The sequence below is a fragment of the Haemorhous mexicanus genome, chromosome 3, assembly GCF_027477595.1.
Source record: "Haemorhous mexicanus isolate bHaeMex1 chromosome 3, bHaeMex1.pri, whole genome shotgun sequence".
In the NCBI taxonomy this organism is placed as follows: domain Eukaryota; kingdom Metazoa; phylum Chordata; class Aves; order Passeriformes; family Fringillidae; genus Haemorhous; species Haemorhous mexicanus.
The window spans coordinates 51780755-51804555 of record NC_082343.1 but is presented as its reverse complement, the minus strand read 5'-3'; the positions used below and the strand labels follow the sequence as shown (position 1 = coordinate 51804555).

Sequence of the window (23801 nt, the reverse complement as noted above, 5' to 3'; positions counted from 1 at the left end):
GGAACTTGGGATTAAATGTGGGACATGCTAGTGAACTAAACAGCACTGAGGAAATTACCATCTCTCCCTCCAACTCCTACCCATTGCTCGTCTCCTGTAAGTGCGCTCTGCTCCTCGCTGCTCTGCTTCCTTGAGAGCTCTCAGTTTGCTGACTCTAAGCCTTATATTCAAACTGACCTTGCTTGGAAGTGTATGCTGACAGTGTCTCACCTAAAAGCCTCGCACCTCTGGCATTTTAGGGTGGTAGCTCTCAGCTGTGCAGTAAGTTCTTCTCTCCTTAGTCTCTTTTCCAGTGGTCATGGAAAGCAACACACAGACTTACACACACAGAACTGAGTTCAGTTCTGAGATATTCCCAGTACTAATTTATTCAGCTAGCTTTAGTTCCCAAATGAGAACATGAATTGCACATTGACTAGTGCTTCCAGGAAGAACAAAAAGCAAGTGCAATAGCTGTGCAGCACCTATAAAGTTCAGAATCTCTTGCATGCGGTTTTCTGTTTCTTGCTGTTAGTGTGCCTGAACATAACCTGTAGCACTAAAATAATCTGCTAGCAGGGAGTGCAGAATTCTTCTCCCCACTTCTTTTAATGAGACAAACCTGCATGCAGACTCCAAGCTGGATCAAGTAATTTTTTCTGGCATTTCACAGAAGCCCAGTCTCTCTCACCCCTTTATTCTCTCAGTTCCACTTGGAATTAAAAATGCAATTGCCCAATTACTGTGAAGGCAGATGTTCCTGCAGTATATCCACTCAGGCAGGAAGCAGGAAATAAGAAATCTTCCATGAAAGCCTGTAATTACAAGATTTCCAGTTTAAGTTTTGCACACATGAACTGTTTGGAAGATGTTTGGATAAGCGAAGTTTGGAACACCATTATTTGGATAAGCACCTGGGTGTTCCAGTGAACACAGTCTCCTCACAACCCAGATAACATGCAGAGATAAATCGCCGAGGACTTGCTGCTGATAACCTTAACTAACGGAAAGCTCGCTCACAGAAGCACTTCTTTTTGGACAAGGAAGAACTTGTTCAACAGATATTAAAAACAGGATAATGGACTGAATATGGAAGTTGTTTTCAGCACTTGTCAAAATTCTGATGGCTTAAGAAATGTTCTGCACCTGCATTTTCCAATTATTCTGTATGATTTTTAATTGAATTTTCACCTGGCACATCTGTGTAGACACTAGTTTTTGACTCTTGTGGAACATAGTTTCAGCAAGCTTAAAACTAATTCCTTCTACTGGATGAACTCACTTTATGATTTAACTTTCAAAAGCTGTGTTCAAACACTATTGTGCAGTACTTAGTTTACAAGTATTCTTGTGTCTGATCTGTAATTCCAGCAGCTGGAAAGATAGCATTCAATCTCAAGGCAGTGCTTAAGCAGCAGGAAAGAAGCAATACCTGGCACAGCACAGTGCGTTCCGAAAACACTCCAGGATAACGCTTCATTTCCAACTGCACCTGCACAGAGCATCTTTTAAGTAGGCCTTTGAGTTAATACTTTGTCCTTACCTTAGGTCAGGGATATCAGGAGAACACTGAGATAGCAATATTTGAAGGGCATTACCTCCACACAAGCCAGAGCTGGCTACAGATGAAAGGATTTCATGCGCTCCCACAGGAAGCGGAGTTTTGCACACTTCCCCTTCAGAAAGGATCAGAGCTGGGGAAGTTTACAGCAGTTTCTCCAAATGGTCTTGTGTGTATAAAGAGACACTCAAGAGCACACCTTCCACAGGGTTTTACCTAAAAGTAACACTGAACATCCTGGTTTAGAACAAAGCCCATCCATGTCCATGGAAAGACTGTCCCTGGCTTCACTGCAATTTCGAACAGATCCTCGGCTCTTGGGACTGGGGAGAACTCCCAAAGTGCTGCATTCCCAAAGATTATAAATAAACTGGCAAAAGTCAATGGCAAAGTTTTATTTTCTGAGGAAAATCTGAAGGATACCTGAAGTTCAGAACATTCTGTTCAAAGAGCAATGGAAGGGGTTTGCCTCTCTATTGCTACTGTAATAAGGGTGACAGAATTACTGACAGCAATACTCTTGAGCCTACTAAATCCCTGTTGTGTTGGACCTCTCTCTTTCTACACATCTATGTTCAACTTTTTCAGGGAAAACCATGGCTGGGAGTCCACAGAGGAGCCAAAAGAATGCTTTATCCAAGAGGTAAGCAGGAAGGGTTTATTCCTTCTCTCATGCAGAGTTTGTTTGCTTGTTAGAGATAACAGTGACAGAAGAAACTGTGTGTTGCAAGCTGAGGAAAAAAATGAAGAGTGAGGACATTTTTGTCTTGCAAGTCTGCACCATGGGTCAGTCAAGTACTTAACCTAATGTGATTTATCCCATAATTTAGTAGGCTGAATGCTCTTTTTGAAAAAAGTTAGGATGACTTAGAAAAAATTATTAAAAAATGTCAAAGCATATTTTAAGCTGGATATCTCAAGAGTGTTTCACTTTTTAGTCTAGACAAAAGGAAGACAAGAGAACTAGAAAGTTTTATAGAATTATGGCCAGAACCAGATGCATACTTGCTGCGAAGAATCAGCCTGAGGTCAATTGACTTTTTTCAAAGAAAGTGACACCAGGGAGTTCCTGCAGCACAACTCCAATTCAGACAAGTTTGTCCATTTGTGTCGATGCCCCCTGAAATCTGGCAGTGGTGGGGCAAAATGTGAGTTATTATCTTAAGTAACACGGTTTAGCATATTCTGAAAACAGAGCTCTAAGGAGGGGATGTGAAAAGGTCATAGTGGAGGAAATGGTGACATGGACACACTTTTTCTTTGCTGCCTGGATGGAAAGCCAAATTCACACTTCCTAAATCAGGACTACAGAGAGCTGTCTGGGATGCATGTAGCCAAGCAAACTCTTTTAAGTATGACAGATCACAAACAAAGTTTGTTATGAAGAAGAGGTGAAACAGCAAACACATTGCACACAATACGCTTCCTACTTCGGAAGCTGGAATGCAGTATTGAGCCTCCCACAATGCATTTTAAACATTTCTCTCACAACAGTTAATCAATACAGAAAACCACCACCACTAGGCAAGCATGGCTAATACCACTGCTGCTTTCTGTTGTTGCTTATCAGTTCAATTCTTCATGTAGTATAGAGAACTTTAGAGACAATTTACCAAAGACAAAAGAAAACTATCAGCTTTAACTCTAATGAAGCAAACAAGCATTCAACGCCCCCCTCCAGCTCCGTTTGAATTACAGTGTAGTAGCTTTTTTAGCTTTTCCTTTAGAAACAATATTTTTATATATAAAGCCACACCTTTGGCTCCTAATATTTAGAACAACTTCAGTGGAAGCAACAGATCTGGCCACCATTACACAGCTCACTGGAATTTGCTGTATTTGTATTTACAGTTTTCAGCAGACTGCTCATTTGTCTCTGAGCTGACAGACCAATAAAGCTCTGTCAATTTTCTAGCACACCAGCCCATTCCCTTCTTCATGCTGGCCAACATCCAACCTGGGCAATTCTGCTTTATCTCCTAACTTTATCCTGAAGTCTTAGCTCTATAATATTGTAATCTTTTTCTCTGTTTTGTGGCTATACATAGCTGAACAGCTGCTCAGAGAGCTTCTCCAAATATTTCTGCAAATAAATTTTGTTTTCCAACATTCACAATAATGCAAACAAAAAAATGTGCCAGCCAGGCTGAACTGAAAGACCCTTTAGAATTTAGTAAGATTTTCACATTATTTCTTCTCTACTGTTTACCCCTCATCTAGCTCCTATTTTGGTGGGCGTGGCAGTGGTTGAACTTTGTCATCTTAGAGGTCACTTCCAACTTAACTCTGAATATCCCAAATTCCCAACAAATCCACACCAGAAAATTTATGTAAGAATGAAGCAGAAGAGACTGGTTAAGCACAGTAGCTAAGTAGAAAATTTTCATTCCCAAAATAAACACAACCTTAATTGACACACTCATGAGCTCATTCTGACACGTTCAAAATGAAAGACTTCTACTATCAGTTCAGCTTCTCATTCTACACTACATTTGAAAAGTACTTCAAAGTAAAGAGGTAGGTATCAAACAAGGACCAGAATTTAAATGGTGACCATGATTTAATATCTCAAAATTATTTCTTTTAATCTTTGAAGCCATTTCTCTAATTAGCATAGCCTTTTTGAAAAAAATACCCCCAAATCTTATGTATTAATAACTTATGTTCAGCCAGTAAACTGAAGAGTTGTGTTTGAATAGCATTACCCAATGCTGCTCAAACATTAGAATGTTAGATGTGGTCTGAATTTTCTCTCTTGGTCTATATACACGCACTACAGAAGTGGTACTGAACGTTGTTTAATTTCACCATTCTTAATGAGACCATCACACCCAGTTCCACTGATTTAACCAGCTCTTCACGAAACACAGAATAGCGTATTTCTTGTTCCAGGACTTTCAACACAACAGTCACTGAGCAATCAAAGTTGCCACAGGTAGTCTTGATCATATCAAATTCACATTCTTTGTCCTTCTAAGTGTGATGGATTTAACAAGTCTCAACACATAACTTGAGGGAAAAAAAGAAGAAAAGAAAACCTAACCTCAGAAATATATAGCAATCTGCCCTCCTAACTGCTGTGCATCTGTCAGCAGGACACAAGCAAAGCTGATTTAAATCTAAACAATAACACAGGAGACTGATCAGATGCTAAGACAATGCCATTTGATACCTACCAGATTTTATTTAGTACTAGGATCTACATTTGTGGCACCTACATGCTCAGCACCAAATACTCAAAACTATGAGCTTTTAAGCTGTTAGCCAACCCCTATTTGGTTCTCAGTAATTCGCAGATTTAAATTTTAAGATGATTATTAGTTACTGCAGTGGAACTACAAACACAAGCATGAGTTTCAAGGTATCACAACTAAACATGCACCCAAACAGGTTGTTCAGAGGAGTTGTTGATGCCAATTCCTAGAAGTCTTCAAGGCCAGGTGGAATGGAACTTTGAGCAACCTGATCTAGTGGAAGGTGTCCTTGCCCATGGCTGGGGGGTTGAAACTATATGGTCTTTAAAGAACTTTTCCAACCCAAATCAGATTGAGATTCTATAGGCAATGATAGGAAGGGGAAGCATGAAATTTATTTTAACATGAACAGCAAAGCTATTACACCACATGATAAAAATTGTTAAATACAAAAGAAAAATTAAGTAGAAGGCATGTTTCCTGGGATACTATGGAAGAACTAAGTCTTGGGGAGTCTTGTGAATAACTTTAAGGAAGACCTTCCGCAACCACTGAGGAAACAAACATGATTTGACTCTGACCTCTTCAACAGGTATATCACAAGTTTGCTCAGCTCTAAGGTTTGAAAGAACAAGCAAAAAGTTTGAATAGACTGTTGAACTGTAAAGGAGACAGTAGACTGAAGAGGAGAAGTAAAGAGACACACCAATAACTGGTGGAGATTTTCCCAACTGTAATAGGAATGGGTACTTGCTTGTTTTTCCTATTCATGGCAAAGGGACTCGCCAGTTAACAAGAAGCATGATACACACATGAATCAGAACCTACATTTCTGAGAAAACATCCAACAGAAAGAGGTAAGTGGAAAAAAACATTCAGAGTTATTTCAAAAAACCCACAGTGTCTCAACAGACCTCAATAATTCTTAGTAGCACTGCACCTTCTCTCAAAGTCATGCATGTCTGCACATGTGCAAGACTCAGTACAGAAAGTCTCTCTGGAGTTATCTGGGATGATCACTGTAAGCTTAAGAGGTTGCTAATGCTCCTAACGAAGACTCTCGGAAGCAAACCTGTACCTGTTCCCTGATCAGGTTTGTTTGATATGCAAAGCTACTGCTGAACTCTAGAAGAGGGTGATAAGAAAGTTAGGGTCATAAACAGAACACAGTTCCCTCCTAGAGATCAACACAGTTGCAGATCAGAATTATTTCAATAATTCAGCTGTAATAATATCCACACATGATGTTATTTCATTCAAGTAAAAGGCATTGGCTTGCAAATAATCTATTTGAAACAGTGTGCAATGACATCAAATTATACTCATTTCCCACAGAAATGGCTCTTGGCACAGCTGGAGAGAGTCTTCAACAAATCTCAGTTTTGTGCTGATTTGGTCAGGGATTGAAACTGGGCGGGGGTGGGGGGGGAGAGTTACTATGCAACAGCAGGCCAGGAGCAGGAGAAAGGTCTGTAGTCTTAATTGATACTAACATTAAAAAGCAGTGCAAGAAGAAGAGAAGACTCAAGATGTGAGTTTTACTGCTTTGGAAGTAAAAATAAATCATCATTAGAAACCCCAGGCAGCCAGTCACTGAAATCTGAGTTCTTCATTCATCCCAACTCCATGCTGCATGATGTATTGCAAACCCTTTTTTTGCAGGGAGATTAAGTAGCTTATTCTCGGTACTGGACAAGGTGAAAGACCCAGATATAGCTCTTACATATGAGAGCCCAAGACACATAGATCGTTTTGCTCTTTACTCCTACCTCAGGAATGGGGAATGTGGTATAAATTACAGCTAAATGGGTCCCCAAGACATTGCCATCCACAAAACTGACATCATGTGCAGATATAGCTCTCCCTCCTTCACACTACCTGTGGTTAAGAGGGTTGTGACTTTTCTAGCAAGCCAACCCAAAGCCCAGTCCAATCACTCGGACAAGGCAAAGAAATTTGCTTAGCTAAATCTGTATTAACATGATCAAGCAAGCCAGAAATCCCGACTGTTTCCTTCCAGAATTCATATCTATTTCCTCTTCTACTGTAAGCAAAGTAGTTTCATGAGGATGTGATAACAGAACATGAGTTATCACATGAATACTTACAAATTCAAATGAAAAAGCCCTTGATGTGGAAAGTGCTGTGAATTCTACTACTGAACAATCAACCTTTATTTGCCTAGCCAGCAGTACCTCAAGCAGAAGTTATTTGCTTTAACTCCACCTGAAGAAAATCTGATTCCTGACTAAGTACTGCCTTTTTTATAAGATAGAAGTTATGAAGTTTTGTTCTCGTTTTTTTTCCAGGAATCAAACATGTAGAAAACATCACACAAACATGGAGCTGAGTACCTCAAACTACTGAGCCTTCCAAACGATTATCTCTTCTCCCCATTTCTGCAATCTTTGATTCTGCACTTATTTAAGTATACTAGATTTCAGCATTTACTGGTTTTCCCACATACTCCAACGTACTTAAAGTGACTAAAATGAAACCACAAGAGGGAAAACTACTAGGATGACTGTTGCTGAGGAGGAAAAACCAGCAACCCAGGTCTGGCTCCCTCAAACTGTCTGATGATTCGTATTTAAAGTGTTGAGAGTTAAGAGTCACCTTCTGCCTGGATTTGTACTGCTGCAAGTCAGCTGAGCTTATGAAATAGATCTGGCACCATGAAGAGGACTGTCCCCTCCACAGGATACGAGTAATGGCCATTTGAGTAAATGCAAGTTACTCACATCCTGCTAGTGGACTGATCTGTCTCTGTACATTCACGCTCATTTTTAGTTGCCTCCAGGAATCTGAAGGTGAATCTCATTTGTTACCTAATGAAAGTAATTTCACCAAATACAACACAAGCACCCTGAAAAACCACCATTACTCATACATACAGTGTAAGCAATGCAGCATTTTTTGAGTTGCTTAATTAGGGTCCATCTCTGAACACTCAGCATTCACCACACAAGCCTCAATCTCCCTGGCTGGCCACAGTACATTCCAGCTGATTTGCTCCAACTCTTAAAGAGCAATATGACCTCTTCTTTCATTATCCACATCACTCTTACTTATTATTCTTTTAAACTGGAGTGATTCCTCAAAAGTAGGGTGACAGAATGTACATCTTTCCTCAGAGCATGAGACCTATCTCCCCTTTTTCAAAATGGAAGTGGACCAAGCATTCTTTCATGAAACTACACACATTTTAAATAATAGACAAACAACGACCAACCAGCCAACCTTAGCAGGCATTCAAAAGTGATAGACTGATACCTATTTCATATTCAAGTTTATATATACAATTACAGAGAATATATACGTACATGCACAAAACAAGCACTTTGAAATACCAACAAAGAGGTGATTCTTCCTAAGAAATTAAATTATTCTGGTAAAAAGTACTGTAAATTATATGTCTCAATAACAGGTACACCAAAGGAAGGTGAAGGCACAATGGTTGAAGAACTGAATGCAATAGAAGAATTTAGTGACCAAGCAGCAGAGAAGAGATAATCCAGAGTTCTGAAGAAACAAGCCACACAGTTTCATAAAGTCTATTAAATCACAGCAGTGCAATTACAGGAGGATAAAAAATTACCAACTGGTACTGAGACAACCATAGGCCTATGACCCTGACTTCAACAGAAGGCAAGAAGTTTTGAACCGTAAGCAGTGTGGAGCACAGGTCAAGATGCAGAATCAACTGATCAGAAGTACCCTGCTAACCTGTCAACTCATCTCTACCTAGTGAAAATGCTGCAGGTCTAACCTGGACTTCAGTGAAGCACGTGATGACATGCCATTTGTCAGTGAGATCGGAAAAAACCTGACAGGAAGATTTATACAGTTAAGGAAAAAGCACTTGCTCTTTACCCAGTAATATACCACGTTTAAAGAGAAAGTGGTGGGATGGGGCAGCGTTTCTCAAGTTTTTAACAGTGGCGGCTATCAAAATCCAAGCCGTAAGGGAGTCGCTCAGCCTTGCACAAGGGAAGCGAGGGCAGGTCCTGAGAAGGGAGCCCAGCGCACTCAAAGATCGGGGAGAGAGAGGTTGGAGAGGAGAGGCCATGCGCTCGGAAGGGCACGGCCAACACAGCCGGGAAAGCTCCTGCAGCGGCCGGGCTGCCCGGCGGCCCCGGGGCGCCGCTTCTCCGTCACCTTGACCGCGGGGCCGCGGCTGCGGAGCTCCGACCGCGGGCCGGGAGAGCTCTGCGCCGGCACTGAGCCCGGCCGCCGCGGCGGAGGTCAGCCTCGGAGCAGCGGAGTTACTCGCTCTGGTTTTCAGCCGAGCTTTTTATCACCCCGCGTACAAAAGCCACGCAACAGACCGGACCGGGGGAGCGCCATCGGCAAACTGACGTGGCCTCAGCGCGGCACAAACTCGGGTGCGCGAGTCCCGGCGGCGGCAGAGAGCTGCCCCAAGCACGGGCTGTTTCTCAGCCCGGCCGCGCTCAGTGCGGCAGCTCCGCGGCTCCGGCGGCTCTACCCCACGACGGGACGGGACGGTCCGGCTCCGGCCGAGGGTCCCCGCCACCCCCGGCCCCCAGCCGCGTTTGCCCCCCAGCTTCTCCGAGCAGCAGCGCGGAGGAAACCTACCTGCCGAACCGCCCAGGGCATCCTCGCTCTCTAAAACTCCTCTGTGCTTCCCCCCGCGGAGCTCCCCCTTGGATTTCCAAACGAGCTTTACCATCTTGATCATCTCGGGCAAGTCCCAGGCCAGGGTCCCCTGCTGATAACCGGGCAGGCTGCCCATGGGAAAGGGCATCGGCTCGTCCCCCGTCCTCCTCCGCCTGCCCGGCTCTGTCGTGGGGAAGAAGCGCTCCAGCACCGGCATCCTGGCCCGGGCCCCCCGCCGGGGAGCGGCAGCCACCCCCCGGCCCGAGCAGCCGCGATGGGCATCCAGAGCGGGGCGAGGGCGCCCGGCTGCCCACCGCCGCCGCCCCTCGCCAGGGGCGCGCCCGGCCCCGCGGAAGGAAGGAGCGCCGGGCTCCGGCGGCCGCGCTCGGCTCCCGCCGCTGCGCGCCCTCAGCCCGCCGCCAGGCGCCTGCAGCCGGGGCGAAGCGGCTGCCGGGCAGGCGCGGGGCCGCCGCTCATGCCGGCGCGGCGCCGGGACCCGGGGGCGGGGGCTCGGGCCGCTGCTGCGGGCGGCACTCGGGGCTGCGGGGCCGCGCCGGCACAGCCGCAGCTCACACCCCGCTAAGCGCCACGGCGGAAACACTTTGACTTTATCCCTGCCGTGATGCCGTGGGGGAGCCCCCACCGCTCCGCCTTCCTCCTCGTCCCGCTGGCTGCGGAGCCGGTGGGGGTTTTGGTCTTTTAGTCAAACCCCGCCGTCACCTCGGCTGCCCTTCGGCGGGAGGATGGGCGGTGATTCACGGGACGCTGCGAGGGCCGGGAGCGGAGCACGAGTGCGCTGGCGGCGTGCGGTGCCCCCGCCTGCCCCGCTCCCGGACGCCAGCCCGAGGGGGCACCCGGAGGGGCAGCGGAGGGGCCGGCGCCTGAGGGGTCGAAAGGAATGAGTTGCTGAAAGGACGGGTTTAGGGGAGGGTGTTGGGGTCTGCCCTGCGCCCACAATCACTTCGGCTCTAAAGCTCTACCTGAACCGGTTCACTTTAGGACGGTGCCTGGTGGCAGCGGTTGCTCCCAAACTACGACGAGGAGACAATTATTCATCGCTAATCTTTAAAAACAAGGCAAAGCCGCCCGGGGGAGTGCTCTGGCTCTTGCAGCAGCAGAGGTGGCGTGCTGGGGCTGCGCAGCTGTCAGCGAGGGCTTTCCCCGACTTGTGGGCTGCCTTTGGCCAGACCCTGTAGCAGCACCCGGTCCTTCCCTTGCATCCCGGACCCGGAGGGGCAGTGCGATTTTCACAACATTTATGTAGCCTTTATACAAGATACCCCTTTTAGCCGGTTCGTGGTTCTGGTCTGTGCCTTAATTTGCGGAGCGTACATGGAGGGGTGGAGGTTGAGCTCTTGCAGCAGCACTTCGTTTTCAGTAAAATTGCAGAAGATTTATTTAATGGAATTATAGTGGGCATTTTAACTTTTCCTCGCATGCATAGTTAATATGTTTGTCTTCTCTGGGTTACATTCAATGTTCTGCCTTCTCTCCAGATGGAAAAATAAACCGTCAAACAAGCAGGATCTTCCTTCCCACAGGAAGAGAAGCCAAGAGAATGGACTGAAACTTAACACCCTTACATGTAGAAAACAGAGTGCACGCCTCTCCTCCTCATATTAACATCATGCTGTTTCCCCTGTTACAGGATCTCTGCCTGGCATACATTGATGTTCCAACCTAAGACTGACAACTGTAATGGTTTGCTAAAGTTTTGATTGCAGACTGTAGTGTCATAGTATTGGCCCTCTGCACTTGGTAACTTTGCCTTGAAAATTCTGAAGCAATTCCAAAGTAGTGTAGTACTGTTGTTGTGCTGATATTTTTCAGTCTTTTGTATCAGGATATCCTGACTCATTGAACAAAGGAGTTATGAACAAAGAAATAGATGATGTGCAGTACAGTAGCACAATCACTGACAACGTTCATAAAATCTGTGATAATAATTTTCTAGAAAGGCAAATTTTATTGGTTTTATTTTCATATGGCTTGTTGTCATATTTTAGGTGTTTTATATTGGTGTGTCTCATGCAATTACTCTTAAAAGCACTGTTCCTATCAAAGAGGAATAAACTATGCAACTGATATCCAGAAGACTTTAAAGACTCTTTGCCAACTGAGTAGTTTAAACCTTACACCCCAACTACTTAATTTTAGTTTTGTGCAACAAGAAGTTGCAGTAACTTTTTTTGGCTATTGTTTTTCCTCTTTGTTTACCTCTGTGCTTTGTGGTCCCCGCTGAGGCAAAGAGCAGAAGTGCCAGAGCACCTGTGCCATTTCCAGCTTCACTGAATGCAAAAAGTGACCAAGAAATAAATGAAGGCAGCACTTAGTGCTGTGGTTTAGCTGCAGGGTGATGTACTGCCAAAGGCTCAATGGTCATGGATATCTTTCCCAACCGTAATGATTCTATGATAAAAGATACCAGACATTGTGGAAGGCAATGTATTCACAGATGTCCAGGCTAGTTTTTAGATGAATATCTGAATATTTAAGTGGTCAACAGAACTTAGCCACCAGCCCTCTTGAGAGCAACAATAAAAATCTACTGATATTTACACTACCTTCTTTTGTCCCAAAAACTGTGAAAAGTTTTGTATCATTTGTAGTTGGGTCACTTGGGTAGGTACCTGTCTTATGCATAGGATCAGGATTAATTGTTGTATTTGTTTTCACTTACAGTTCTACTGGTGCAAAGGAGGACGCTAATCAAAAAACAAACTGAAATATATCTGTTGTTGTAGTATCAGCATTTCAAGAAGCTGTGTAATAAACCAAACAAAATGTATGTACTTTTTCTCTTGTAAAATTACTGTCAAATGAAAACAACCGTTTTAGATAGCCTGGAGTTTTTGGTTTTGTTTTTCTTTCTGTTTTCTGGCCAGTTTAAGGATCAGCAGTTGTGAATGAAAAAAAAACATTAAAATTGTTGCTTGGCATTTATGGGTATGTCTGTAAATTAATTAATCTTATTCTTAATAAACTTATGCTTCACAGTTGTACTCCAATTCAGTGATTACTTTTCTTGAATTCATCCAAGATTTTTCTGTAACTGACTTTTTTTTTGGGTCTTTTTCATTGTAAGAATGCAGCCACATAAGAGCTGCTCACAGGAAAGCCTGGGAGATCTATATTGGAATATGAGGAGTTCTAGCACCACAAATCAGTTGTAGCATCAGTCTCAGAGATTTCTAATTGACAAAATGCTCAGATTTTGCAAGTTCTCTGTTTCTCTGACATCAGCTGCGCTGTGATGATTTACCCAACTTGAAGATGTGACCTCAACATCATGCATACACCTACACGGCAATGTACCCAGCCATTTGTAACTGCATTTTAAACAGTCCTTCAGCAATCTTGGCTCACCTAAAATTTCTCTTTTGCATTCACACTTCCAGCCATATTTGAAGGAAATAGTTCAGCAGGGATGGAAGTCTTTATTTCTATCAACTGCATTTCTCTCTGACTCCGAGTTAAAGAAGCTTAAGTGATTACAAGAGAAATATAAATGCATTAGCTCTGTCCCTCATTCATTCTGAAAAGCAATGCCAAAAAAAAAGGCAAATGGAGTCATCTGAAAACATGACAAGGCAGTGCATATTTTTACAGGTAGACATGAGAACTGGAAAAGACTTGAGGAAAGGAATACTATGGTGGGAGAAAAGGGAAGAGAGTAAGCTGACAGAAAGATTAATAGCTGGTGTTTCATAGTTGGTGTCTCTTAAAAAAAGGTTTTGCTTGTTTGCTTATTCACTCTGATGTTATGTACTAAGAGCATCAGCAGCAGAATTGCATGCCAGATGGTAGAGGAAGTGCCTCGTGTATCTTTCCAGTCTACTGAAGCCTGCAGGGTTCTTGTTAACCCACTGCTCTGGTTTTCATTGCAAATCCCTTTCTTCCCCTTTTTTCTTTTCCTTCCTTCAAAGAAAAAGGAGGGAGGGGGGAAGGAAAAAAAAAAGTAAAAAAGAAAAGCCATAGTTTAAACTGGCAATAGCACCATCCTTTTGGCTTTGAGCTACCCTGTCTTGTGCCAAATATACTGTCTCCAGCAGCTCTCCCACAACAAATCAGTCCAGACATACAAAAGCTGTAAAAAAAGAATGGTGAAGAAAGATCCTTGATGCTCCTCTTCTAGCCCCCCACGGCCTTTTCCTTTTGCTTCCCTCCTCAAGCTTCATTCCCAAGCAGTGGTCTCCTTCTTGCCAGTACTGTAAGCGATACTGGGACCGCCTGCCTGCAGCTCTGCTGACAGCTTCCTTACAGTACAGGCGCCTTTGCCTTTCTGTATTAACAGGCCATTGTAAAGCAGAAGTTATAGTCTATTATTCCTCCCGCTTCCATCTGATAGCTGATGTTGAAAAAATGGCTCATAAATTATTAGCATGGCAGAGTCATTACTTTTGGAAACTTTGCCTATTCTTTCAGCTAACCCACACCACCGCATTGTGTCAGAACTTGCATTTCCAAACAGATACCTAAAAAGATTTTATATAGTCTGATTTTACAGTATATTATTTTAAAAATTTGGAAAAATGCTCCCAAATTTTAAGGGATTCACAAACATTAAGAAGTCCAAATGTAGAGACCAGTTTCAAAGACTATCAAATACTGATTTTTAAAAAGTGTAAAGCATGTGTCTTTAGGTGGCACTTATTAGTGCAATCATCTTAAATCAGTAGTTGCTTATGAAAAGTATGCCTTTGTCTTGTCCCAGGAATCATGGAGTCATGCAGAGACCATAGGTGAAGCCATTGCCTAGAGTTAGAGCCAGGAGATGACACCATCACCAGAATCAAGTTTTAGGAGGTTTCAGGGTGAGTTTAATGTAGAAGGGAAGATTGCAAGCACTGGGGCACAGTCCCTACACAGAAAGTAAAAAAAAAAAAATTAAAAAAAAAAAGTGCTCATTTTCAGGGCAGCATAATCAGAGCAACAGAGAAAACAAGAATGCAAGTGAGTAACTTTTAAAAGGGACAAGGAAACAGAGTGCCTAAGAAAGTTGGAGAATATGACAGAAGAAACATAAGCAGGCGCAGTTATGCAGAATTTTGTCTGATAACCTCCTGGAAGATTTCTTTCATCACTTTAAAAATCATTGTATAATTTTCTTATTCTTTGCCCCACATTTGTCTCATTCCAGATGTCTATTATTTTTAATGCCATTCTTACTAGTAAGAACAATTACTCTTATTTATTGCTATCATTGCAATTACTTCATTAAATATGAAACATTTTATATTTATTTGAGGACAGTTGCTGTGTCTTTGCTCTAAAGTGGGCATATCAAATTCTCTAAATTTTATCTCAGAACATTTTTCCCATCCGCAAAATTATTTTAGTATTTTTACTACGAGCTCTCAACAATTCGCTAACTTTTTTTTGATGCATACTCAATGTATGCAGTAGATTATTTTTGCCTGCTACCAACTCACTGTCAAGAGCAGTGAGCTAAATTGCTAAGAGAATGGTACAATTAATTAATTAATTAGTTCATATTGCCTGAGCTTTGCACAGCATCACACCTTGAGAGCCTCACCTACTGGGAAATGTAGAAGACAGGCAGTAGTGCTCTGTGGGTTCATAAACTGTTGGTTGTTTTCATCAGTTAATCAGATTCCTTGGAAAATGGTTCTGGAAATGGAGGAATAAGGATTGCTTGAGTTCTATAGGGCAAGGAGAAAATGTCTTTTTCATTTTTAGTGCAAGTGAGAGAATAAATTTTTAGGATTAACAATTTGTACTACTAACTAAGCAAAAATGCTTGCAGTAAAGGAATAAACAGAAGTCCATAACTAATTGGAAACAGCGTGGTGGTGTAATATTTCCTTTGCTTGCTCAGGAAAATTAAAAGTTCAGCATACTGAATCTAATTATTCAAATTTCCCACAGTAAACAGCAAAATTCTATGTGGCTTTAAAGGAAACAGAAAATAACAGGGAATAGATTCATCTCACCTGGATAAACCATAATAAGAAAATAATAATGATAAACTGAAAGGGAATTGCCAGCACGATATTTAATTGTGTTGAAAAATGTATCTGAGGGACTCTGTTAGTTTATTCCCTGCCTTAATTCTTACACACAAACAAAATTTACCTGATCCAAGGCAAAGTTATGGGATTTTAAAAAAAACTCATTGCCTGAGTTTACAGAGTGATCATTGTAACAGATGCTTAATGATGGACTGGGCTGATTGAGTGGGAGGTTAAGAATACTGCATCAGCTTGAAAATGTTGGTATAAATCAGGTAGGTGGGAAATAATAACCTGTTATTTGGGACAGTGGACATGCTAGTAATCATTTTTATGAAACAGCCCTATGAAAGGAATAACCTCTGCATCCCACGGGATTCCCTTTAGGGAATACCTGAAAAAAAAGCTGAGTAGAAAAAGGAACTGACCATGTGAGAGACACCTATCCCTTAAATTTATAACTAATAGTAAGTCACTGTATGGTCTCAATGAATTCAAAGGGATTGCTGCCATCTTTAAAGCTGAGCATGTGCATAGATATTTTCTCTGTTGGAACCTATGTATCTAAAAATTATTACAGCAGTTTGAAAGATGAGAGATGTGCCACATTTGAAATGTTTCTTCTGTCACCTTTTACCTTAATGAGATGGCATAGGTGGCCACGTGGTCTCTGGTGTCCTTGCCCCTTATGTTTCAGAAAACACTTGTGGCTATGATTTTGTCATTTTCTGTCTTTTGAAATTATAAAAGTGAGTAGCTAAGAAATCTGCATTAAGTGATATCTAATCTAATTTTTTTTTGTCAAAGAAAGCTTAATACTGTAAGAATAAATGGAATGGAAATATAAGGATAAATACAGATGAATAATAGTACTTGCTCCCTCTTTTGTAACTCAGATATCACAAGATCTGATAACTTTTTTTTCCTTTTCACTTTAAAAATGGAGACTAATATTTGACTAGGAAAACAAGCACTATTTTAAATAAAATTGGTACATCTTTCTTAACTTTATTAACTTCTTAGGTATTTGATGCCTGTACATATTAATATTGCAGAGTATCTACACCTTATTATTCTTCAGTCTGTATCTTTCTGACTTTAATAATTAATGGTGAATTAGCTATTTGTATAATCCCTTTTAGACCTTATAATGAGCCTTAGGATTGCATAGGTGCAAACTTCTCCCAAATTTATTCCTCTTTGCCATGCAAGAGTTAAACAATAAACTGAATTGCATTTTGTCCGATGCCACTCTGGTTGCAGACTTATTATTATTATTATTATCTCTGACTAAATTAGCTTGGTACTTTGGTCATGTTGAATAGCTAGGCCACTAAGTATTTCAGATTAAATATCTATGATACTTGAGTATCTACACTTCTGCTCAGGTTGTATCCACGCTTTGTGTTTCTTTATGCACATCAGCATTCCAATGTTGTGCATATCCCAAAGATGACATTATTTGCCCTCTCACAGAAGCCCTACGGCTTCATTTCCCTCTTTGCATCTTGCATGACAGCAGTGGGTGCAGTTTGCCATGGGGCTGGACAGGAGTTGCAGCTGGGAAGTTGTGGGAAAGCCCTAACAATGATGGGCAAATATCCTAGTGATAAACTAAACTCCCTCTGACCTAGTTTCTCATGACTGCAAAATCAGGCCATATTTACTGTAATCAAGCTCTTTGCATTTCTTACAAATGCATTTGTGTAAATGTAGCTCCACTGGGATGAGCAGCTTTGGAAATATGCTGTCACCCCTGTCCTGGCATTCTTTTACCATGCACTCAAAATCCACTGATAATCATGCAAACACATGTTGGTTCTTTTCTTCACTACAGCTTCTTCTTGAAATATATTCATACTGATGAAGCTGTGGAAGGAAAAAACTGTGAGTAGATAGCCTAGGAGGAAAAGCTCTCTCCACTAGATCTGCAAATGGAGGGAAGGCTTTCTGGAAAACCTGTTTCTCTCATATGTATTTGGTCAAGTTGCTCTCAGTAATGTAGTTCCAGCTGTACTGTGCTTTCCAAGATATCCTGACAATGTGTAAAGCCATAAATGGTTTTTAAGATATCTGTTACATTTTTTTTTCAACTCCAGGCAATCGCCCATAATTTTTCCAGGTTCTGCACAGCTTTTATGATAGCAATAATAATTGAGATACGCAGCAATTGTAAGATTTAAAAACCACAAATGCTTAGTAAAAGAAGAAAGTATTCAAGTTATTTTGAAAAGATGGTCATGCAAATACTGTACTATATACAGATTTTTCCCCAGACCTTAGCCACATACTGAAATGTGAGCTTCGGTCATGGTATTGACATCCATAAATATCTCTTTCCATGAGTAACAGTGCAATTACATAAGTTTTCAGGTGGGACTGCCAGTCAAAAGTTCTGTCTCTCTTTCAGCACCTGTGGTACTAGGAACTTCATTTGCTTGTGCTTTTTTCCTGAGGTTTGCAATATTTTCAATCTATTTTTCTGAGGTTTGCAGTATGGTGTGCCAAATAAACTAAAAGGCATCACTGACTACTTAATGTTACAATTTTAAGGCTTTTGGGTTACACTCTTTATCTTGCTGTCTGCTGAAAGAGATCCTCTAGAAACAGCAAAACCATTTTCAGCCACCTTGGGCTGGGATGAAAGCTAAACATAAGAATGATTGCTCCCACAATCAGTGTCCACCAGTTGCAACCTGAAGGTGCTAAATTCAGAAACCAAGCTCAGGTCCTTAGGATGACAGGTGCCATTTTCTCTGCATAAGCATGGGCTTGTCAAACAGTCACCCTGTTACTGGAGTCTGTGGAGGTCTGATCACACAGAGAAGCTGACCGAGGGAGATTGCTGTGGGTTTCCATCAGCCAAGGGAAGACATTTTTGGTGCTCAAGGCAGCACTGAACTTCCAGGGACAATTTTGCTTCCCTGTTCTACATTCACTGTCCATACAGCTCTTGAGTGCTTTGAACAGTGGAGATGCTGTTTGTTACTGTGTCCCAGAATCAGAGTTTAAAAAGAAGTCCAAGCAATTGCCCTGTCTATCTTTTCACTTGTTTTAATGGAATATTGTGAATATACTAAATGAGTAAAATGGTTTATGTTATTTTTATCAGGAACTTCTTATGTGCTTTAATGAAACCCATTACATAGTTGTTGCTGGCTTTTTTAAAGCATAATGTCAATGTTGAAGTAATACCAGATGAAACAGATTTCAGCCACCACTGACTCTGGCTTTTCAGAAAGAGAAAGGAATCCTTCAGTATTTCCAACTTCAGCTGGAACATCGGCGCAGGAAACAATGTAAAAGGGCTAGTGTGCAAGGAAGTGATGTAACTTTTACCAAATTTTCTGACTGTGTGGAAAAAAGAGACAAGCATCAATTGGCTTACTACCCTGTTAAACCACTAGTTTCCTGTCCCAATGCATTGGAAAATGAAGTGCATCTCCTTTGCTGATATTTGCAGTCTAAATCAGCTGGTTTCTTAATGGTTTTATGCCGTAACATGTGCTTGAGCAAGTCCAATAAAAAATACTTATTTAAGTCCCATTTTGGCCTGAACATAAAATTCCCTTTCTAATCATTTCAGAAACAGAAGTGTGTCCTGATCTAGGACTGCCTATTGGTTCATTAATGTATTATTTAAAAAATCCTGGTTCCTTAGTTCAGAATACAATTCCTAAGATAATGGTAGTAATGTTAGCAGCAAGTTGGAAAGCAGAATTTGTTTCACAAATGTCAGATTTTTTTATTAGAAGTTAAAACCAAATGTCCATAAAGCAGAATTTAAATTTTTGCAGGAAATGACTTCTGAGAAAATATTTTTTTCTTTTGATCTAGTGAGTATTCTGTTGAGATAACCTCAAAAAATTGCAATATAATAAGAGATCCTATAACCTGGTATTTGAATAACATTTAACCTGGTATTTGAAATAGCATTTGAATAAACATGTTAGCATATTAAAGCCTAAATAAATTAACAAAACAATAGTAAAGGAAGATCGCCAGAAAAGGTCAGAATGTAGTGCTGGTTGTTTTCTTAACAAAATGAGAAACAAGAAGCAACTTTTCTCCTACAGAAAAAATTGCTAATAATTTATTTTTTAGAAAAAAAAAAAAAAAAAAGAAAAATACTGTCTTTTCTGAGGCAGTATGAATCCACTGGGAAAAAAAAAACCCAAAAAAACAACAAAACGACCCGATAGCATCCCTGTAGCACTCAAATATCTTTGAACCAGTAGTGGTAAAACCCCTGCCTTGGTGGCTCTGTCCTTTCCTGTGGCTGGGACCAATGTACTGTGATAGAGGAATTGGCAGAAATTTTCCTGTTGAAGCAAGGTTAAATGGTGAAGACATATACAGGAGAAAATTCATGGTAAAAGAGAATCAGAATAATTTGGATTGGAAGGGAGCTCTAAAGGTCATCTAGTCCAAAGCTCCTGCAATGAGGGGACATTTTCAACTAGATCAGGTTGCTCAGTGGCCTCTCCAGGCCAGCCTTGAATGGTTCCAGAGATGGGGCATCCATACAGGTCATACACACCTGTAACTACACACACCTTCAGTGACTGGTAGCTATTTAGTATGGCTAATTACTTGTATTTTTTATTTTAAAAACCTAAACAAACAGCATTTATTAAACGGGTGATGGTTTTCTAGATAAGATGAAAAAGATTAGGTTCATAGTTTATATATTTTAATATTTAAGGTAAATAGTAGTTTCATTTAACATGTACATCAATTTCAGGTTATTTTTGTCATCTCACTGTGGCATAGAGTGAAATATAACTTTTCTAATAGCTTTTTTCCTTTAATACTGAGTACCAATATATTTTAATGTGTATGTGGGAGTACAAATCATTCAAATTAGATAACGTGGTAACAGATGTCTGTGTTATTTGAGCCTTATTTTGCTAGATGTCATATAGACAGGTTGTAATTATCATTTAAAGGTCAGTGTAAGAAACAGGGAGGCTTTCACAATACCAACTAGTTTACTTAGCCTTCTACTCTGAATCACTGCATCAGAGAGTCTGTGTCTTCCCTTTGACTCAAAGAGGAACCATGGGAAAACAGCTAGACAACTTAACCAGCCAAGTTTTGTGCTGATATTTGGGTAAGCTAATTGTACTCTAAATTATAGTAATGGACAGTGGAGTAGCATTTGAGACAGACCAACTGTCCTAAACTGTAACATTTGCTGTTTAAGCATTGTGTAGTAGAATTTGGCATATATCCAAGCAAACAAACTTTCCTTCTTTCTGTTTTGATGTTCAAAATGTTCCATTGCATTAGAAATAAATAAATATTGGAGTCATCTGTGCACTCTAGTTTTTGCTGAGATCAGAAGTAGGATAAGAATGGTGCAGAAGGCACTTTCAGGGAAGAGAATCTCATGAGAAAAATCTCAGGTTTTCTGCCTAAATTCCAAGATACTAAGAACAATGGAAACATTCAGTATTTGATTTTTTAAAATAAAATGTACTCACCAAAGCTTTTGAGGTTTGCCTGTTATCTACTAAATGTATCAGCAGTATTGCTTGAGAAGTGTTGATTTTGTAAATTCAGTCTGTGCAGCTTGAGGAAACAGTAATAGTAATGGCTGTATGAATATCTGTAAACTAGCACAATAACCAAAACAGTTTTGTTTTCACCAGTTCTCATAACATTTATTCTTATTTAAGGAGTTCCACTGTATTGGTGGCATTTCAATGCTTCCCCTCTCCCATATTGTCCTTATGGGAAAATAAAGGAAATTAACTGTGCTTTCGTAATAGTCTTCCATCTCTACAGATGTCACCTGAAGAGTGCTTGTGAAGACCTGTCTCAAATTGCACATATTCTTGAAAATGCTTTTTCTTGAATATGCTTTTCAGAGCAGATACAAACTCAGCTCTCTGGTCTGTCACAATTCCTGTGGGACACTAAGAAATCAATTGTAATCACTTTGGCTATATCTAAGCTGCCTTGACTCTGGAGCTCCTCCTCCTTCTATGGCTGTCAATGGGAGACAACTGAGGTCTGGGATGAGATCTTGAGCCTATTTCTTGTTTTTCTTTTGCCTCCTGGTTTGTCTGTGAAAAAGTCCAGGGATGTAAGTTGAAAAAGCACCATGCTGCACTGGATAATAGTGGTTGATAAGGAAACCAGAACGAAGCTCTTTGTAACATCTGTCACACTGTATACATGTAATTTTTGTCTTTGGGTAATATGGGAATGGTGTTAACTTTTTTCAAAGGAAGAAAGTAGGGTTAGGAATAATGAACCTCTAGTATACTGTAATAACAGAGGCCTTACACCTCTTTCTAAACACATTTATTTTGAAGAATCTGTCTCAAACATAGTTGTATACACATAGTTTAACAGATGGACTTGATGATCTAAAAGGTCTTCTCTAATGTAAATTATTCTGTGGTTCTGTGAACCTGGGCTATCAAGATTTATAGCTATCTAGTCACCCTCAGGGCACAAGTGCAATTGGCGAGACAGTGAAAATAACAAATGCAAGTTGAAATGTAACCCTGTTAGCCAGGTTCAGATTTGGAGGTGTTTTTCCCAGCGAGTCGAGTAGGAGTTCATCCCTTTGCAATGTCTGTGAGTCATGCCAGGTAGCACTGGCAGCCCTGCCTGACCTTGCCAAGTGCCGTGTCCCCAGCTGACCTGAGCGTCTCGGTGTGGAGGACACGTGAGAAGCCTTTCCCTGGGCCAGCTGTGTGCAGGCAGGGAGTGCTTGCAACCACCCCTAAAGCCCTCAGCAGGCAGTGTTCAAGTGGTGTTATTGTTGTCTTTTTGTCCAGCCCAGTTCTGGTTGGGCAATTATTGTTGACAAGAAGCGTCTTGCATCTTTAGCTGCTTTTATTAGGAATAATATTTAAAAGGATTTTTTTTTCTTTTTTTTTTTTTTTGTTGCTAAAAATAATTTGATAATTTGTGTTTGATTATTTGTGTTGCCTTGCCAATAACTCCTGGTCTGTTAGGTGAGGGTACAGTTGCAAACTATGGGAATAGCTGTAAGCTCTGCTGTTCACCCGTGACTTAAGTGTGACTAATACTGAAGAGGGTTGGATATCATTGCAATTTCTATCTATAGAACTGGAATAGATTATGAGCAAAAATTTAAAATAATGTTGTGTCCAAACCAATATTTTGGTCAGAGAAGTGGGATAAAAACCAATTCTTGGCAGAGAAGAGGGATAAACACCAATACTAAGAATCATCTGTCATTGTCACAAGTAACAAAGGCCCCAGTTACTTTATCCCCTTAAAGGTTTGTGAAAAGTAATTTCCCTTAATTTCACACAGGGAAGGCTGCTTACCTGATTTATCTTTTGTTTCAGTGCTGTCGTGACTGGCGGATCAGCTGAAGGGTTGCAGCTGGCAGGCACAGCCCACATGTGCAGCCTGGCCCAAGCTGGGCAAAGCCGTGGGCCTGGCTGGAGACTGAAAGGCTTTGGAGGTGAAATGTGCTCAGAAGTTTCCCTATCTGGCCCATCACCAGCACTGCAGGCTGCAGCACTGAAATCAGCTGCAACAAATGCTTGCCTTCTCACCCAGATACCAAAAAAGTGCTATTGCTGTTGAGATGAGCCAATTTGCTCTACACAGTAAGCAAAGGGATGTGCATCTCTGAGAGGAGCTGGCACTTAAATGTGTTTCAACATGAGCTACCCTGGATGAAGTGCTGTGAAGCAGTAAAGAAAGGGAGGCACAAATTCCTTTGTGTGATTTCTCAGTTCCGGATGTGTGTGGCCTTGGGTGAGAAGAATATCTTTCCATCCCATCTGAAAGTAACAGTGTCTTGTTTATGAGAAGAACATAGACTTTGGAAAATTGTTATTCCGAAAAACTGTAATCAGGTTTTGTGCATTTCTTTCACATGTGCCATTTTCCACATTACTGAAGACACATTTTTTTGTTCAATTTTGCTAAGAATTTACATTAAACTCCTCCAATTGTACTACACTAAAAAGCATTTAAATGTATGAAATCCTTTTCATTATGAATCCATAGATTATAAAACTTAGAAGCTGGTTTCCAAAGAGACTGCTGATTTGGATGTCCAGATTCAGGACAATCCAGTTAGAAGGATCTAAAATTAATTGATTTTCAAGAGCTAATTAATAAGTATCATTTCACTAAAAGGGTATTTCTTTAGCATATTGCATGTTGGTATCATAAAGTCATAGCCTGAGGTTTTAAGTTATGATGGAAAAGATATAATAGCTGAGGTATCATCATTCCTTAAAGAGGCAGATTGCCTTTTTAAATATGCGCTATCATGTTTCTGGACTAATTCCTCCCATGTCATGGAATATTATCTGCATTCTCAGAGCATGTCCAATTTATTGATTTTTCTCTTTTATACCATGTAAAATGCCTTTTACACATGCATTGCATTGCATTTGCATAGTCCTGCACAATGAGCATTGTACGTTTTCTAGAAAACGTGTATTCCCTCTAATGCCCGTGTATGTGGACTAG

General features: G+C 41.0%; 1 protein-coding gene across 10 annotated transcripts in view; it reads right to left on the bottom strand.

The window, feature by feature from the left end:
- Positions 1–23801, bottom strand: part of PDE7B (phosphodiesterase 7B) — a 170256-nt gene that overhangs the window by 72335 nt on the left and 74120 nt on the right. The window contains exon 1 of one of the 10 annotated variants that reach the window (XM_059841759.1): positions 9331–9689. The exons of the other annotated variants lie outside the window; for them this stretch is intronic. Coding sequence (XP_059697742.1) covers positions 9331–9568 — 238 coding nt within the window. The 5' untranslated portion in view covers positions 9569–9689. Of the gene's footprint in view, positions 1–9330; positions 9690–23801 lie in introns of those variants that run through there. 10 annotated transcript variants of the gene reach the window in all.